Source organism: Pleurodeles waltl, chromosome 12 (assembly GCF_031143425.1).
Source record: "Pleurodeles waltl isolate 20211129_DDA chromosome 12, aPleWal1.hap1.20221129, whole genome shotgun sequence".
In the NCBI taxonomy this organism is placed as follows: domain Eukaryota; kingdom Metazoa; phylum Chordata; class Amphibia; order Caudata; family Salamandridae; genus Pleurodeles; species Pleurodeles waltl.
In genome coordinates, this window is record NC_090451.1 from 551,954,929 (window position 1) to 551,974,652 (window position 19,724).

A 19,724-nucleotide genomic window follows, 5' to 3' on the forward strand; every position below is an offset into this window, starting at 1 on the left:
AGTCAACAGGGTCGCAAGAAGCGTGTGGAAAAACCAAGGCGTAAAATAACTGCCCATGAACTGAGAAAAGTCAAGCGTGCAGCTGCCACGATGCCACTTGCCACCAGTTTGGCCATATTTCAGAGCTGCAACATCACTGGAGTGCCCAAAAGCACAAGGTGTGCAATACTCAGAGACATGGCCAAGGTAAGAAAGGCTGAAAGACGACCACCACTGAACAAGACACACAAGCTGAAACGTCAAGACTGGGCCAAGAAATATCTCAAGACTGATTTTTCTAAGGTTTTATGGACTGATGAAATGAGAGTGAGTCTTGATGGGCCAGATGGATGGGCCCGTGGCTGGATTGGTAAAGGGCAGAGAGCTCCAGTCCGACTCAGACGCCAGCAAGGTGGAGGTGGAGTACTGGTTTGGGCTGGTATCATCAAAGATGAGCTTGTGGGGCCTTTTCGGGTTGAGGATGGAGTCAAGCTCAACTCCCAGTCCTACTGCCAGTTCCTGGAAGACACCTTCTTCAAGCAGTGGTACAGGAAGAAGTCTGCATCCTTCAAGAAAAACATGATTTTCATGCAGGACAATGCTCCATCACACGCGTCCAAGTACTCCACAGCGTGGCTGGCAAGAAAGGGTATAAAAGAAGGAAATCTAATGACATGGCCTCCTTGTTCACCTGATCTGAACCCCATTGAGAACCTGTGGTCCATCATCAAATGTGAGATTTACAAGGAGGGAAAACAGTACACCTCTCTGAACAGTGTCTGGGAGGCTGTGGTTGCTGCTGCACGCAATGTTGATGGTGAACAGATCAAAACACTGACAGAATCCATGGATGGCAGGCTTTTGAGTGTCCTTGCAAAGAAAGGTGGCTATATTGGTCACTGATTTGTTTTTGTTTTGTTTTTGAATGTCAGAAATGTATATTTGTGAATGTTAAGATGTTATATTGGTTTCACTGGTAATAATAAATAATTGAAATGGGTATATATTTTTTTTTGTTAAGTTGCCTAATAATTATGCACAGTAATAGTCACCTGCACACACAGATATCCCCCTAACATAGTTAAAACTAAAAACAAACTAAAAACTACTTCCAAAAATATTCAGCTTTGATATTAATGAGTTTTTTGGGTTCATTGAGAACATGGTTGTTGTTCAATAATAAAATTAATCCTCAAAAATACAACTTGCCTAATAATTCTGCACTCCCTGTAGGCAATTATAATAAAAGTGTCTGTGTGCCTGGAAATCCCTCTGTCAACGCAACAGAGCGCAAAAGTTAATTTACTAGCTTTTTTCTTGATGGATGTTAGGCGAGTAAGTGGTTTGCTTGTGTCCGCAAGCCAAACCCCCTGATAATTATATGAAGAGGTATAGGAGACATTGACTAAAACCAATTTCCAGAAGAGCCTGGATTTATTTCTATGTTGTTTAAAGACCATCACTTCAGTTGTATTTGCATTTGCCACCAGACTGTCGCTTTGCTGTATTTTTGAAGTTCCTCAAGAGGTCCCTGTAGACCTATTTTTGTTTGATCCAGAACGAACAAATCATCTGCGTACTGTAAAGTTGAAATAATCTGAAGATCTGTTCTTGGTGGAAACACTTTCACCTTTTTTAATGCACTTCCCAGGTCTGCAGTTTATAGGTCAAACAACAGCTGGACCACAATACAGCCTTGCTTAATGCTCCTGTCTAGTATAAGTCACCTTCAAAACCGTAATCTCTGTGGTCCAGATTACTCTGACATGCGGGTGTGCATCAAAGTACAATAATTGCTTTAGGTAATGTTTGGTGGGATACTCCAATCAGAAAGTTTTCTCTATAATATTGCATGGTCCACACCCTCAAAGGTTGCCAAATAATCCACAAACAGGAGTGCCAGTAGAAGCCAGTTCAAGTGGTGGACCAGATACAACAGTGCAACACTGCTTCAACCCAGTTTGACAGAACGGTATTAAGTTTTCCTTTTCAATCCATTGTTCTAAATCTTTTAATGGGATTGTAGTGTATGCTTTAACTCCACGTCTAGCAAGGCCATCAGCTGGTAGTTTGCCGGGTCCATTGTGTTCCTCTTTTGGGGGGACAGTATGTAAGATAGATTCTCTCTGTTAATTGTGGGACCTGCCCATACAAAAAGAAAGTTTAATATAATCATGTTAAGTGTGTGGCCCAAAAGTCAGTGTCTGCTTTATAAGGGGAACCTGGCAAGCCATTTTGGTCAGAGACCCATCTGCTCTTAACTCTAGAACTTTTTACTAGCAGTTTGGTTACTTATATCCTCCTTCACGTTTGGTGTCCTTGGGCTAGTCTCAGAGAGAATTATGCCTTCTCTGAGCAGTTTCGATCTTCTGTTGTACGTAAGCCTTTTCCTGATACCACCCATTTTTTTGTAATATACAACTTCCATTTGTGTAGGAGGGTTGATATAATACCAGAATAGGGCTTCATTGTTGCTCCCCAGCAGTGCATGCACTTGGCACTACGTTTCTTCATGGTAGTTGGTTTCTGCTGCAGAGAGATTGCTGGTACGCTTTTCTCGATTCCTTTAGACAGCGCTCTGCTGCTTTATTTGAATTTGTCTCTCTTAAGAATTACAATTCTTTTTCTTAGCGGTGTCTTATGAATGTGTAGTTGTGCCAGGGTCTAGGTCTAGAAAAGTGGCACTCCTAGTTTTCTTCAGTAATGTGCATCTTTTTCCTACTAAGCAGCTGTATATGGATGTAATTGTGGTAGGCCAATTTATTATCATTTTCTTTCCACTTTTGAAGTTGACTGTTGTGCCTACTTCTGTTGACAAGTTTTGCCAATGTTTGAACCACTCATGGGAGATCTTGTGCCATTTTAGCCTATTGATGAGCCAGCATGATTCAGAACCATCTAAGACCCCAACAAATGAGAGTTTAGTTCCAGTTTAGAATTCCACTTGAAATCCAGCGATCAAAGGTGGATGGTTGCTTTCAGTGCACAAACTGATTGACAGTTGGTTACAGGCCAGGTTAAGAGACTTGTTGACAAACATGTTGACCCGCCTCTGTGCGTGCTATGATAACATTACCCCTCCGTTTTTGCAAGTGTAGATGTCCTGAAGACAGAAGAGATGGTAGGCCTCAAAGATATTATTCAACTTTTTATCTGACAGGTCAGTTCCCTTTTTCAGGTGAGATTTCAGAGTTATCAGGGGAAAACACACCTCCAATTACTTTGGAAATACTACGCTTCTTAAAGGAAATGTTTAAATGTGAATGTGCGTCATGTAGGAATAAGCCAATTTTTAAAATACTGATATTACATTTTTGGCACTATATTTATATGGACTGCATAGTATACTAAAAAATACTGGAATCACTAATATGAGTATATTTAATGTCCAATTGTTTAAAACGCTTTTCCATGACACTGTTGCTCTGTTAGTGATGCTCTTGGTGAATACTCATGTATGATATGGACAAGATGGTGTGTGTACTACCCCCCTTTCAGTTTAAAAGGGGTGTTAAACAAGGATGTGTTCATGTCTATTTTTTATTATTACTTTATATAAATGGCCTAGATAAATTCTTATCATCACAATATAGTGATCTACCCCTAGTTGGCAGCCATTTGATTTCAATTTTATTATATGTTGTTGATGCGGTCTTGATGGCTAGAACAGCAACTGCTCTCGAAAAACTGAGATGGAATTACATTATTCATGGATCAATTGGATCTTAAATCACGTCATGATATGTGGACAAAGAGCAGCAGAGACACACCCACATACTAATAATGTAGTCCAGATCAGATGAGTCACTAACTTTTCATACTTTAGTATTCAAGTAGATTCCTTGTGTAATTAGGTACAGCTAACAACCTCTAAGACACAACAGTTTTCTAAACTGACTGAGACTGTTTAATTTCGCCATTAAGCTGGATCTGAAACCTGTAAAGGATATGTGTATGATTTATATTAGTAAATGTATATCAGCGGTCTGTCATGGAACCAGAGTATAGGGACTCATCTGTATGTTTGTTTTTGCCTGTGTCACTGGGATCCTGCTACTCCTAAAGTATGCCCTGTATGTGTTCCCTGTGTAGTGCCTAATTGTATCACTGAGGCTCTGCTAACCAGAACCTCAGTGTTCATGCTCTCTCTACTTTTACAATTGTCAATGCAGGCTAGTGACTAATTTTACCAGTTCTCACTGGCACACTGATAATTGCCTTGTATATGGTGCCTAGGAACCCAGTGTATTGGGGTTCCAGGAGATCCCTATGGGCTGCAGCATTTCTTTTGCCACCCATGGGGAGCTCAGACAATTCTTACACAAGCCTGCCACTGCAGCCTGAGTGAAATAACGTCCACGTTATTTCACAACCATTTTCACTGCACTTAAGTAACTTATAAGTCACCTATATATCCAACCCTCACCTGGTGAAGTTTAGGTGCAAAGTTACTAAGTGTGAGGGCACCCTGGCACTAGCCAAGGTGCCCCCACATCGTTCAGGGCAATTTCCCCGAACTTTGTGAGTGTGGGGACACCATTACACGCGTGCACTACATATAGGTCAATAACTATATGTAGCGTCACAATGGTAACTCCGAACACTGCTATGTAACATGTCTAGGATCATGGAATTGTCACCCCCATACCATTCTGGTATTGGGGGGACAATTCCAAGCATCCCCGGGGCTCTAGCATAGAACGTGGGTACTGCCAAACTAGCTCTCTGGGGTGTTCCTGGCAGCTGCAGCTGCTGCCAACCCTCAGACAGGTTTCTGCCCTCCTGGGGTCTGGGCAGCTCAGTCCCAGGAAGGCAGAGCAAAGATTTTCCTCTGAGAGAGGGTGTTACACCCTCTCCCTTTGGAAATAGGTGTGAAGGGCTGGGGAGGAATAGCCTCCACCAGCCTCTGGAAATGCTTTGAAGGGCACAGATGGTGCCCTCCCTGCAAAATCCAGTCTACAACGGTTCAGGGATCCCCTCAGCCCTGCTCTGGCGCGAAACTGGACAAAGGAAAGGGGAGAGACCACTCCCCTAACCTGCACCTCCCTAGGGGAGGTGCCCAGAGCTCCTCCAGTGTGTCCCAGACTTCTGCCATCTTGGATGCAGAGGTGTGAGGGCACAATGGACAGCTCTGAGTGGCCAGTGCCAGCAGGTGACGTCAGAGACCCCTCCTGATAGGTGCTTACCTCTCTCAGTAACCAATTCTCCTCTGAGGGCTATTTAGGGTCTCTCCTTTGGGTTTCTCTTCAGATTTTGAATGCAAGAGCTCACCAGAGTTCATCTGCACTTCTCCCTTCGATTTTTGCCAAGGATAGACCGCTGACTAATCAAGGACGCCTGCATAACCGCAACAAAGTAGCAAGAAGACTACCAGCAACATTGTAGTGCCTAATCCTGCCGGCTTTCTCGACTGCTTCCTGGTGGTGCATGCTCTGGGGGCTGTCTGCCTTCACCCTGCACTGGAAGCCAAGAAGAAATCTCCTGTGGGTCGACGGAATCTTCCCCCTGCTCCAGCAGCCACCAAACTTCAGCGTCACCGGTACCCTGGGACCCCTCTCATCCTGACGAGCGTGGCCCTTGGAACACAGGTGGTGGACCCAAGTGACCCAGACGGTCCAGTGGTCCACCTGTCCAAATTTGGAGGAGGTAAGTCCTTGCCTCCCCTCTCCAGACAGTAATCCTATGTACTGCGTGAACTGCAGCTGCTAGGGCTTCTCTGCACTTTTGCAAGGAATCTTTCATGCACAGCCTAGCCCACGTCCCCAGCACTCCGTCCTGCATTGCTCAACTCGCTGAGTTGACCAGCAGCTTCGTGGGACCCTTTTTTGTAGTGTTGAGACGACTGCTGTGCTCAGTTTTCTTGAACCTGTGTTCAAGTACTTCTGCGGGTGCTGCCTTCTTCTGCTTGATCTCTCTGTGTTGCTGAGGGACCCCTCTGTCTCCTTTTCCAAGTGGCGACCTCCTGGTCCTTCCTGGGCCCGGGCAGCACCCTTTTTCTTCAACTGCAACCTTTGCAGCTAGCAAGGCTTGTTTGCGGTCTTTCTCCAAAGAAACAACTCTGCATCCTCCAGAGCACCGTGAGACATCTTCTGTGCAAAGGAGAAGTTCCTGGCACCTTCAGTTGTTGCACAATCTTCAACTTGTTCCACCCGGAGGAAGCCATTTTGCACCTTCATCCAGGGTTTAGTGGGCTCCTGCCCCCACCCCCCCCGGACACTTGACTATTGGACTTGTCCCCTTCCTTTACAGGTCCTCAGGTCCAGGAATCAGTCTTCAGTGCTTTGCAGTCTGTTGTGGTCTTTGCAGAATCTTCTATCACAACATTAGTGTGTTTCTGGGGAAGTAGGGTCACTTCACTCCTACTTTTCAGGGTCTTGGGGTGGGGCATCTTGGACACCCTTAGTGTTTTCTTACACTCCCAGCGACCCTCTACACACTACACTAGGCCAGGGGTCCCTAAGTGACTCGCATTCCACTTTTTTAATACATGGTTTGTGTTGCCCCTAGGCCTATTGCATCCTATTGTATTCTACAGTGTTTGCACTACTTGTCTAACGGTTTATTTACCTGATTTTGGTTTGTGTGTATATTTTATGTATTTTACTTACCTCCTAAGGGAGTATATCCTCTGAGATATTTTTGGCACATTGTCACTAAAATAAAGTACCTTTATTTTTAGTAACTCTGAGTTTTGAGATTCTTGTGATATAGTGCTATATGATATAAGTGGTATAGTAGGAGCTTTGCATGTCTCCTAGTTCAGCCTAAACTGCTCTGCTATAGCTACCTCTATCAGCCTACGCTGCTAGAACACTACTAATAAGGGATAACTGGACCTGGCACAAGATGTAAGTACCATCAGGTACCCACTATAAGCCAGGCCAGCCTCCTACACCTGTGTACCTAGGGACCATATGCTAGGGACTTATGTGGGGGGGGGGGTCCAGTGTGCCAATTGGAATTGGAATTTGAATATGAAGTCCCTAAACTATAGTGACAAATTTGGTAATAAGAGAGAGCATAAGCACTGGAGTTTTGGTTAGCAGAACATCAGTGACACATTTAAGCACTACTGACAACACACACATTAGGCCACAAACTATGAGCACTGGGGTCCTGGCTAGCAGGATCCCAGTGAGACAGGCAAAACATACTGACAAACAGGCAGAAATTGGGGGTAACATGCCAAGTAAGATGGTACTTTCCTACAGCATCTCGCTAGGCACTGTCGGAATTTCGAGTCTTGAATGTATAATCAGTGGCTGAAGCTGAACGTTCAGTAAACCTGTGGTTCTCCAGTTCATGTGCTTGAAAAACTGTACTGCTTTCTGTACCTTTTTTTCCATTTGTTTACCCTTGAAATTGTTGGGTTCACTTACTGTTGTAGCTGCTAGAACACTAATAATCTACTAATAAGGGATAACTGGACCTGGCACAAGGTGGAAGTACCATCAGGTACCCACTATAAGCCAGACCAGCCTCCTACAGTCAGTCACCCCACTCTTTCCTATCTTGTCACAGATTTGGGAAAGGGTGGGGCAAAAAGCATAAACTAAAACCTCAAATCTGAGACTGTGCAGGTTCGAAGGTTCAGTTTCATGTCCCAGGATCAGAAGCTGAATAGAGCAATCTACCAAACAGGCCCTGCAGCAAGGTAAGTAAAAGGCTTTTAAATATTGTGCGTTGTGCAGATGGGTAAGTGTGTATGTTTGCAGGTGACAGTGTGTTTGTGAGACAGTGTGTGTGTGTGTGGGTGTGAAAGAAAGAATCAGTGGTGGGAGTCAGTGAGTGACAATGACTGATAGGAAGTGTGAGTGTGAATGAATGACAGTGAGTGAGAATGACAGTAAATGTTACTGTGAGAATGAATACATGTAACTTAGGGAGGATGACAATAAGTGTAACTGTGGGGGAGAATGACTGAGGGAGTAACTGTGAATCTAACTGTGGGTGAATGACTGAGTATCTGGGGGAGAATGACAGCGAGTGTTACTGTGAGGAAGAATGACAGCGAGTGTTATTGTGAGGGAGAATGACAGCGAGTGTTACTGTGAGGGAGAATGACAGCGAGTGTTACCGGTGTAAGACTTAGTGAGTCAGTCTGAGTTAGCCAGAATGATTGAGAGCGTAAGAATCAGTGAGACTGATTTTGTCAGAGTGAGCCCGAGTAAGTGGGACTCAGTAGGAATTAGTCAGGATGATTGAGATTAGGTGAGTCAGTGAGATTAAATGAATCAGAGTAAGCCTAATTGACTGAGAATTAGTGAAAATGAGTGTGACTAAATGAGACAGTCACAGTCTGAGCGAGTCAGAGAATGAGTTAGTTAAAATGCATGAGACTAAGTGGAAACGAGTGAGACCAGGGGAATCAAAGTGATATTGAGTGTTAGTTGAGTCAGACTGAGTGGGGCTGAGTGAGAATGAATGAGACTGAATTAGACTGAGAATGAGTGATACTAAATGAATGAGCCGGAGTAAGAATGAGACCGAGCGACAGTGAGTAAGTCACAGTGGGGCTGGGACACCCCCCACCCAACCTACTGAGAAGACAGGCTCACTCACTGGAATTTAAACCAAAGATTAAATCCACCACTTTCAATGGTCAATAGTCATCACTGGCTTCAAGACCAATTTTTTGTATATTTGGCTAATGTTTTGGAAAAGGTTTTATAAGTAGTGTCCAAGAGGAATATTAGTAATCAATAGTTATCTGTTGTTACGACTGTAGCAATTTCTACTCCATACCAGAGCCAGGCTATCACTGCCTGGTGCATACGCTTATAATCAGGAACGCATCATATCAAAGCATGGTGCTGGTTAGCGTCAAGGTGACGTTTCAGCTGAGGTAAAATGTACATGATGCAGTTCAGAAGAAATGAATAGCACATAAGCACATTATGAAAACTCTCCAAATCTCCAAAATACTTGGGTCTCCGTTGCGTTTCATAACAATTCACTACCATGCGTTGCCCACTCCCTTGCTCCCACTTCCTTAGCTGCCTGTTAATCAGCTGTACAGTGCTCGTTAACAATTGAATGTGACAACGTATACCTTGACACGATATGTCTGACGAAGAGCAGGAGCCTTTACTGAGCAATCCTTCACTGAACAACAACAATGTGCATCACGGTGGCTTCTCGACTGCAACTCCACCCTCTCCTCTCATGACAATGGTCCGCTCACTTAAGCTTACGTTAATCGCCCCATCGACTGTAAACTACAAGGAATGTCCTGTAAAATGCTTGAATTCAACTTCACTTTCCCAATCCCTGTACCATTTGTTATCTTATGGAATTCCATGCACTTGTGTTTTTAAACAACTACGCTGTAAATACCTTCTGCATAATGCACATAATCACCCTGTTTGCGTGATGTTCGACAGCCAAAAGCAACCACCGTGAATGGATGAATAGGTCTGACAGTACAGGAGGGAGGGTCAAAGGGAGGGGGACTCACCTTCCAAGCTCTCGCACTGCACCAGGTTCAAGTAATCCCTGTGAAGCAAGATTCCACTCTTGAAGCCACGAACTAGCCCCTCGAGGTACCCGTTATCCACGTTGAAGTAGAGCTCGGAGAAGGACGACATCGCTGCGGTTATTTTCCTCGAAGAAGACTGCCTTACACCGGCCGCAGAATCAGGCCCCAGTATCTCTTCCGCACATCAGCTGCCGACGCGTCACGTGCCACATGACTGGCGCGTCAGGACGTCTCGTGATCTTTTTCGTCTTCTTAATGCATCTCACGACAGCTTGCCCGCAAGCCTTTCTAATAATGCGAGGCCGCATATTGTTGGATTAGTGTGCAAGTTGCGGTTAGAGGCACTGTTGTCAGAAAAATAACTTCCCTTCTTGACTACTGATAGGCAACTGATACCCGGCCAACATGGCGGCCATGTCTACCAATTGACACTATTCTAGAGACATAGAGAAAGGAGAGGGGGGGGGGGAGGCGCTTCTACTGGCGACCATCTTAGTTGAGGCTAACTATGGATTAGAGTATAGCATAGAAGGACAAAATTACTATTTTAACTCTCGTCCTCTATTATTTGGGGAAAGAGCAACTTTCCTCCAAAAATTCCAGGAGTAGTATTTATTGTTCCAACTCCAGTCTTGGAATATTTTTGAGAACGTTATAAAAACTAATATTTTAGGAATGGTTGAAAAGTAGTAATTTTGAATGACAAAAAGTGCTGGTGAGGGTGCATGCAGCTCATGGCACAAAACTAGGAATACTGTTTGCCACCTGGTTGGTTTTCTACCAGCACCACAGTTACATAATTATTGGAAATGGTGCTTTCTGCAGGGCCATCCCCAGACTTTTTGTCTCCCTCCTATTTTTGTGACCTATTTTTGCTGGCCTTTAGGGATCTGTGTTCACCACTGCTGACCAGTGCTAAAGTGGAGGTGTTTTTGTCCTCTAAAACATGGTAACATTGGCTTCCCCACACTTGGCATATTTAATTTATTTGTAAGTCTCTAGCAGCACTGATTGTGTACCCACTATCGACCTGGCAAGTGTACCCACTTGCCAGGCCCAAAGCTTCCTTTTTAGGTTTCCCCTGCACAGCGCTTGCTTGTGCTATGCTTGTGAAATCTATTGTATTCAATTTAAATCTCAAAAGTGACTTACATCCTGCCCCCTTGCTTTTCATTGTCTCCTCTTCTTGCCACTTACTTTAACTCTGTTTCTATTCGCTATAGCATACTATTTTCTGTTGTTTCCTCGTATATTTGCTCTTATCAGTGTCCTGAGACACAAGTACTGGTTTCATGCAGTTTTGGGAAACTTTTTTTAACGTTTTACTAAATCTCCCTGTGGCTACATAATGCATTTTGCAGGCAGTGGCAACCAGGAGAGACCACAGGAGGACTCCCACGCCTTGAGGTCCAACATAGCAGGACTTTCTTGCTTTAACTACACTGAGTCCCCTGCAGGACCGTTAAAACAATATATAGAAGCACACTGACACTTCTACCATTGATTTCACGTAGACGGGCCATTCACCATGTGCTCTGCAACGTAGGGGCCCCTTGTGTTCACTATAATTTCACAATTTGAACTCTGGGAACTTGAATAAAAAAAGCGCAGAGAATAAACTAAGGGCCAGATGTATCAAGCTCCCAGTTTGCATTTCTTAAATAGAACCTCTTAAGAAATCGGTATTTAAGAAATGCAAAATGGGATGTATGAAAATTGCGAATCGGTAATAGCGATTTCTTAAAATTTGCAGTCGCTATTACTGAATCCAATTAGGGAATGGGACTCAATTCATCCCTATGGGCCAGTAGGCCCATGGTTGCGAATGTTTTTGTATTTCAGAATTTGCGAATTCCAGTTAGGAATTTGCAAATTAGGTAATGCAAACCCCAGGGTGCTGGGGTCCTAATGCTCTCTTTGTTGCACCCCAAAAAATATTTGTGGGCATGGGTGCGCTACATTTCATTAAAAAAAATGCATTTGTAATGCATTTTTTAAAATTGCACATGCTAACCACCAACTTGGATTTGGTGGTAATTGCATTTCCTAAATGCCCAGTTCGCATTTAGGAAATGCTTGATACATGTGCTTTGGAAATCTCAAATAGGAATTCCCTATTTGCAATTTTCTATTTAGAGAATCCAATTTGCGATTCTCTAAATGGAGTCGCAATTTCAGGGAAATCGCAAATAGGAATTCCCTTTTTGCAATTTTCTATTTAGAGAATTCAATTTGTGATTCTCTGAATGGAGTCGCAATTTCCGGGAATCGCTATTTTAGCGATTCCTTGAAATTGCATTGCAAATGCCTTTCATACATCTTGAAGGGCATTTTTGCATTCGCAAGCAGCCGAATTTTGGGCCAGATGTATGATCACGGCCCATTGCGATTCGGTAATAGCGATTTTTAAGAAATCGATATTACCGACTCGCAAAGGGCCATGTATCACATTTGCGAATCGGTAGTAGCGATTTCTTAAAAATCGCAAATGCTATTACCGAATCGCAAATTGCGATAACGGCCCCATTCGCAGCTATGGGCCTGTTGGTCCATAGCTGCAAATTTTTTGCATTTCCAAAATTGCGAGTTCTGAACCAGAAATCGCAATTTTGGAAATGCAAAAGGCCAGGCTGCTGGGGACCTAAGGCCCCCTCTCCTGCACCCCAATTTTTTATTTTTTTCCATGTAAGGTACACACATGCCAAAAGGGCATGTGTGCTTTACATGTTAAATTTAAAAATGCAGTTTTACTGCATTTTTTTATTTTGCACCAGGTTACCACCTAGTTGCAGATCATATTTTGCATGTGTAAAATACCATTCTGCGAAAAATCGCAATTTGCGATTTTTTGCAGCATTGCCTTGCGACCTGGATTTTGCGAATCGCAAAAAATCGCAATTTTTGCGATTTCTACTTTGTGGTCTGCGAATGCCTTTCATGCATTGCAGACCACTATTTTGCACTCGCAAACGGCCGATTTTACCGTTTGCGAGTGCAAAATATTTTCATACATCTGGCCCTTTGTGATTCACACCATTTGCGAATGCAAAATTGTTTGATACATCTGGCCCTAGATAAACAAGCAATTCCAACAACCAAAGGTCAGTTTTGGGGGATTTTTTAAATGTTTTGCCTGAACAGCACTTGCTCTATGCTTGTTTACTTAATGACCCCGTGGCTGCATAATGCATTTTGCCTGCAACGGCAGCCAGGAGGGACCACGGGAGGTCTCCCATGCTCCGGCATCTGACATTGCAGGAATTTCTTGCTTTACCTACACTGAGGGGGTCATTCCGACCCCGGCGGTCAAGGACCGCCGGGGCCGGGGTCGGCGGGAGCACCGCCAACAGGCTGGCGGTGCCCCGCAGGGCATTCTGACCGCGGCGGTTTAGCCGCGGTCAGAACAGGAAAACCGGCGGTGTCCCGACGGTTTTCCGCTGCCCTATGGAATCCTCCATGGCGGCGCAGCTTGCTGCGCCGCCATGGGGATTCTGACACCCCATACCGCCATCCTGTTCCTGGCGGTTCGCCTGCCAGGAACAGGATGGCGGTATGGGGTGTCGTGGGGCCCCTGGGGGCCCCTGCAGTGCCCATGCCAATGGCATGGGCACTGCAGGGGCCCCCGTAAGAGGGCCCCACAAAGAATTTCAGTGTCTGCCTAGCAGACACTGAAATTCGTGACGGGTGCAACTGCACCCGTCGCACCTTCCCACTCCGCCGGCTCCATTTGGAGCCGGCTTCCTCGTGGGAAGGGGTTTCCCGCTGGGCTGGCGGGCGGCCTTCTGGCGGTCGCCCGCCAGCCCAGCGGAAAACACAGAATCACCGCAGCGGTCTTAGGACCGCGGAACTGTGTTCTGTCGGGGGAACTCTGGCGGGCGGCCTCCGCCGCCCGCCAGAGTTGGAATCACCCCCTGAGTCCCCAGCGGGACCGTAAAACACTGTATACAAGCGCACTAAGGCTTCCACCATTGATTTCACATGGACGGGCCATTCACCATGCGCTTTGCAACCAAGGTGCCCCTTGTGTTCACTGTGGCTTCATAATTTGAAGTCTGGGCACTTGAATAAAAGAAAAGCACTGAGCATAAACTAAGCAAGGGACTCCAACAACCAAAGGTCAGAATAAGCTGACAGCACGCACACCTACCGTATGATCATTTCATGCCCCCAAGGTTCTGACACTTATATTCAGACACGCACGCCCTTGCCATTCTACAGGGCTGTGGACAGCTCTAATGCCAGCACATAAATGGCAGTGCCGCTCAAAAGCATAGTCCCACACAATCGCATCAGAGATACAGGCACTTGCTTCTCTTCTCCCAGCATTTAAAGCAAACGAGCATTGCAGAATTCAAGAAGACAGCAACCCCCCCTTGCCATTTCAAGTAATAAGTAGACCAAATCCAAGTAATTATACCTAATTAGTATTAGTAATTGTCCTGTTGTCATGAAAAGAATATTCTTTCGTACACCGTCAGGGGAGGATCTCTAACGCGGGAAGAGAATTGGCATCAGCTTGACTGTCAACGGAGCTCGACTTGTAAACGCTGCCTTTCGGTCAGACCACTTTAGCTCTGGCAGTAATACATTTTAACTTTTTGTGTCAGCGGTGCTCCGATTCCCAAGAAATGTTCACTTTACATTTCTGTGAAATGCACACACTGGCACATGTTACAGGAAACAATGATTTATTGTATGATGATTTGTAAGCCCTTGTCACAATGTAGGATTGGGGCTGCTTTGCACTTAAATTTTAGAAAGTGTGCTGTTCAAATGCCTTGTGTAAAGCTAGTCCGGTTCCCATAGTGCAGGCAATGTTCCCAATCTCTCTCCCTCGCCTTACCCCACCCCCTATCAATTCAGGTATGGAACGGCCTCTAGTCGATGCTGCTAAAACGCAAATAATGAAATTGCTATGTTTTTCAATTGGACTGGGAGCCAGTTTCATGTCCTGGCTTCGGCACAGCACGAATAACTTTTTCAAATGCTCACTACTGCTTTTTTAATGTTTTCTTTGTTTCACATAACACAAGATAGATGAATGCGGTTGCTGTGTGTGTTCAATCAGGGCCAACTTTAGGAGATTAGTGCAGTCGCACCAGGCACTGACCTTATGTAGTATGTGGGGTGGGGGTTGCTGTGTTAAAAATAACTTTTAGGTTTGAAAGCAGGTGCTGTTAATTTCTTTGGGTGTCCAGAAGTCTTTAGGCAACAATAAACATATCAAGATGATGACAGTGATGAATGCTTCTGTCTAATTTAACTCACTCACCCTCCTCTACATTTTATTTTTATTTTAAAGGGGTAATCCTTGAGGCACAGCACATACAAAATGTCACAGTTACAAACAACTGGAGATGCAGTAAACACTGTCAACCTATTTTTAAGTTTCATCAAGTTATATTGCACAACTGCTCACCAAGCAACAACTTACAAAAAACAGCCTAATATTAATTACAAAGGTGAAACCTTTTGCATTTACCAATGCTTGTTATTACATGTATGTACGTCGACCATATGGTAGGCCCTAGGTAGCTCAAGGGCAGGGTCCAGTGTATTTAAAAAGTTGGACATGTACTTTTAAGTTTAACATGTGCAGATAGTGAAAAAACTATTACATTATTTTTTTTCACTATTGCAAGGCCTAAGTCTACCATAGGATAGCATTGGGGTTGCATTAAAACATTTTTAAAGTGTAATTTCCAAATGGGAAAAGATAGAAATATGGTGTTTGGTGTCCCTGGACTCACAAATTACAATCACAACTTACAGTGAAGTCGGATTTTAAATTGTAAGTCTGAAAATGCCATTTTTAGAAAGTTGGCATTTTCTTACTTTAAGTATTCTGGGCCTCTGGCTGTCTTTGAATACATATCTGGGGTTGTTGACAGCTGGGCTTTGTGCATTCCCTCTAGACAGCCACACATAATGAGAATTTATGTGTGACTTGATGGGCCTTAATGGGGCATTAATTGGCTTAATGGGGGGGGGGCAGAGCCTAGCACTGCCTCACTTACTCCTGAATAGAGCTGTGTCTCTCCTCACACAACGGGCTTCATAACCCCCTGTAGAGTGTCTGGAGCCAGGGAGGTCAGGACAGGGACCTTGTGGACTTCAAAGGAAGGCCTATAAGTGTCTCCCATCTTCCAGAATCAGGGCACCAAAGTATAAATGCTGGACCCCAAACCCCACCAAATCAGATTCTACTGGAATCAAGGATACTCTGCAAGGAAGAAGGACTGCTGTGCTGCCAGGAGGGATTGTCACTCTGCAACTGCATTGCTGTGTTGGCCTACTGCTGCTATGTGCTGTGATCTAAAAGGGACTGCTGTGTTACTGTTTGCTATGCTGTGTTGGTCTGCTGACTGCTGCTTCTGTCCTGAAGTCAGAGGGTCTGGACTTGCTCTCTACATTCTTGAATCTAAGAGCCTTCAAGGGCTTGCTGGCTTTCCCCCTGTTCTTCTGCAATCTCAGGGACATCAAAGACTGCTTGTAACTTTCCTGGTGCTGCTGGACTCTGCCATTCGTGAGTCCTACCCTTACCTGAGGTGCCCCCCTCCAGTCCTGGGCCTTAGAAATTGGTTCTGCAGCTACAAACTTCAGAAAGTGACACATTCCTACAACAAAGGTACTGTTCAGTGACCCTGCGTGGGTTCTCTGGCTGGCCTATGCTCTATCACAGTCAGCGTAGAATTTGGAGTTGCTTATGTCCCTTGCGACCTCAAGTAACCTTTTACCGCAGTAGATTTCTAAGCACTGTCTTCACATTTATTCTTTAAAAATTAATATCTCAACTTCTACCAGTTGGATTTTTGTCGTTGTGTACTTGTTTTACTCAGATAAATATTCTTTTTTGGTTTAACCTGGTGCTGAGTCCTTTTTGTGGTGTTTTTTACTATGTTACTGTGTTGGACTTGACCCTTTTGCAGTGTCATCCCCAATCTTTTCTTTTTGCCTCCTTCCCCCTATTTGTTCTGACCTGTTTCTGTTGGCTTTAGGACTCTGGCCACTTTACCACTGCTAACCAGTGCTAAAGTGCATATACTCCCTGTGTAAATTGTATGTTGATTGGTTTATCCATGATTGGCATATTTGATTTACTAGTAAGTCCATAGTAAATTGCACTAGAGGTGCCCAGGTGTTAATCAAATGCTACTAGTTGGCCAACAGCACTGGTTGTGCCACCCACATTAGTAGCCCTGTAATCTCAGACCTGCCACTGCATTGTCTGTGTGTGCAGTTTTAAACTGCTGTAGGAGGCTGGCCTGGTTTGTTGTGGGTACCTTGGGTACTTACACCTTATACCATGTCCAGATATCCCTTGTTAGTGAAGGAGTAGTGTTCTAGCAGCTTAGGCTGATAGAGGTAGCTACAGCAGAGCAGTTTAGGCTGAACTAGGAGACATGCAAAGCTCTTGAAATACCACTTATAGTTACACAGTACTTATACACAAACAATACTCAGTGTTACCAAAAATAAAGGTAGTTTATTTGGGTGACACAGTACCAAAAATATCTTAGAGGCAATACTCCATCTGGAGGAAAGTATTATACACAATATATACACTAGGCACTAAAATAAGGTAAGTAATTAGACATAGGATAGTGCAAACAATAGGAAATGCTATAGAATGCAATGGGAGAAAATAGGTCTAGGGGCAACACAAACCATATGCTAAGAAAGTGGAATGCAAACCACAAATTCCCCCCTAGACAAGTGTAGTGTGTGCAGAATTGCTGGGAGAGTAAGAACACAGTAAAGGTAAGTAAATTATCCCACCCCAAAGCCCAGAAAAGCAAGAGTAAAGTACTGCAAGTTTCCTTAGGACACACTTCACCTCGTGATTAGGATATTGCAGTAACCAACCAAGTCTGCAAAGAACAACTGCTGGATTCATGGCCCGAAGACCTGTAAAAGAAGGGGACCAAGTCCAGAATTCAAAAGAAGTTCCAGGAAGGAGCCCCTGCCAACTCAGAAGAGGGTGCAAAAGAAGAGTCCCTGGTTGGACGAAGACTGCAGGAATGCACCCTAGGAAGATGCCATCGGGCTCCTGCATGATGCAAAGGATGTCCCACGAGGTGAAGATGGATGCAGACGAAATTTCTTGTTGGAAGTTGCCAACAAGCCTTGGTTACAACAAATGTGCGTTTTGCGTGAAAATGGCGCTGGCTAGACCCAGGAGGGACCAGGGGGTCTCAACTGTGTGAGGAGGAAGAGGAGACTCTCAGCACCTTAGAGAGCCCTCAGGATGCCAGACAGCACCCACAGGAGTCCCAGGACACGGGGACAAAGGAGGTGCAAAATGCGGTTAGTGCAGCACAACAAAGGAAGGTCCTACGCCGCCGGAGAACAACTCAGCGAGTTGAGTGTCGCAGGATTAAGTGCTGGGGACCTGGGCCAGGTTGTGCACGAAGGAATTTTGCAAATAGTGCACAGAGGCCTCAGGAGGTGAAGAAGATGCAGTACACAGGGGTACCATCGCTCTCAGGGAAGGCAAGGTATTACCTCTTCCAAATTGAGTCAGCAGGACATCAGGACAGTCTATGTCAATGGAGTCCACTCTCTGTGTCCTTAGGAGCAGGCTGGTCATTGTGAGAGGAGTCCAAAGGTACCGTTCATCGTTTTGGAAGGTGCCTGCGTGAGCAGGGGTGTGACTCCGTCACCCCATGGGGGATTTCTTCGGTCCTTCTGGTGCAGGATGAAGACAGGGAGTCCTCAGAGCATGCACACCGTGGAAACTGTTGCACTTTCTGGCTGGAGCTAGAGTTGCAGAAGAAAAGTATCCCTTGTGGATACTTTGTTGCTGTAACAGCGGTTCCTGGAGCAGGCTGCGGTTGATCCGAGGTCAGAGGATAAAGTAGTGGTTGCAGAGGATTCCTGTAGGAGGCTGGCCTGGCTTATAGTGGGTACCTTATGGTTCTTACACCCTGTGCCAGGTCCAGTTATCCCTTATTATTAGTAGAATAGAGATGTTTCTAGCAGCTTAGGCTGATAGAAGGTAGCTATGGCAAAGCAGCTTAGGCTGAACTAGGAGACATGCAAAGCTCCTCCTATACCACTTATATCATATAGCACAATATCATAAGAAAACACAATACTCAGAGTTACTAAAAATAAAGATACTTTATTTTAGTGACGATATGCCAAAAGTATCTCAGAGGATACCCTCACTTAAGAGGTAAGTAATATACACAAATTTTATGTACACAAACCCAAAACAGGTAAGTAACAGTAGGAAAAGTAGTGCAAACAATGTAGAATCACAATAGGATGCAATAGGTAGACATAGGCCTAGGGGCAACACAAACCATATACTCCAAAAGTGGAATGCGAATCACAAATGGACCCCAGGCCTGAGGGAGATTGTAGAGGGTCGCTGGGACTGTGAGAAAACAGTAACTTTGTCTAAAATACCCCTCCCCAAGACCCTGAAAAGTAGGAGTAAAGTTACCCTACTACCCCAGAAAGACACAATAGTCATGATAGGGGATTCTGCAAGAACCACAAGCACCAGCAAAACACTGAAGACGGAATCCTGGACCTGAGGACCTGTAAAGGAGGGGGACCAAGTCCAAGAGTCACGAAAGTGTCCAGGGGGGGCAGGTGCCCACCAAACTCCGGATGAAGGTGCAAAAGGGCTGCCTCTGGGTGGAAGAAGCCGAAGATTCTGCAACAATGAAAAGGGCTAGGAACTTCTCCTTTTAATGAAAGATGTCCCATAGAGAGCTGGATGTTGCAAAAGTGTTTCCAGGCAGAAATACCATAAACAAGCCTTGCTAGCTGCAAGAGTCGATGTTGAGGATTTTGGGTGCTGGTCGGCACCAGGAAGGACCAGGATGTCGCCCCTTGGAGGAGGAGACAGGGGGGGCGTTCAGCAACTCCGAGAGCCCCCGCAGAAACAGGCAGCACCCGCAGAAGTACTGGAACAGGCACTTAGAAGATCTGTGAACTCAGAGTCACAAAAGGAGGGTCCCACGATGTTGGAGTCCAACTCAGCGAGTTGGGCAATGCAGGACGGAGTGCTGGGGACCCAGGCTAGGCTGGGCACAAAGGAATCCTTGGAGAAGTGCACAGAAGCCGGAGCAGCTGCAAATCACGCAGTACACAGGTTTGCTGTCTGGCGTGGGGAGGCAAGGACTTACCTCCACCAAATTTGGACAGAAGGGCCACTGGACTGTGGGAGACACTTGGACCCAGCTCCTGTGTTCCAGGGACCACGCTTGTCAGGATGAGAGGGGACCCAGAGGACCGGTGATGCAGAAGTTTG

General features: G+C 45.1%; 1 protein-coding gene across 1 annotated transcript in view; it reads right to left on the reverse strand.

The window, feature by feature from the left end:
• ATP6V0D1 (ATPase H+ transporting V0 subunit d1) overlaps positions 1-9,884 on the reverse strand; it is a 231,999-nt gene extending 222,115 nt beyond the window's left edge. The window contains exon 1 of the mRNA XM_069217611.1: positions 9,437-9,884. Coding sequence (XP_069073712.1) covers positions 9,437-9,566 — 130 coding nt within the window. The 5' untranslated portion in view covers positions 9,567-9,884. The remainder of the gene's footprint in view (positions 1-9,436) is intronic.
• Between the last annotated feature and the right edge of the window lie 9,840 nt (positions 9,885-19,724).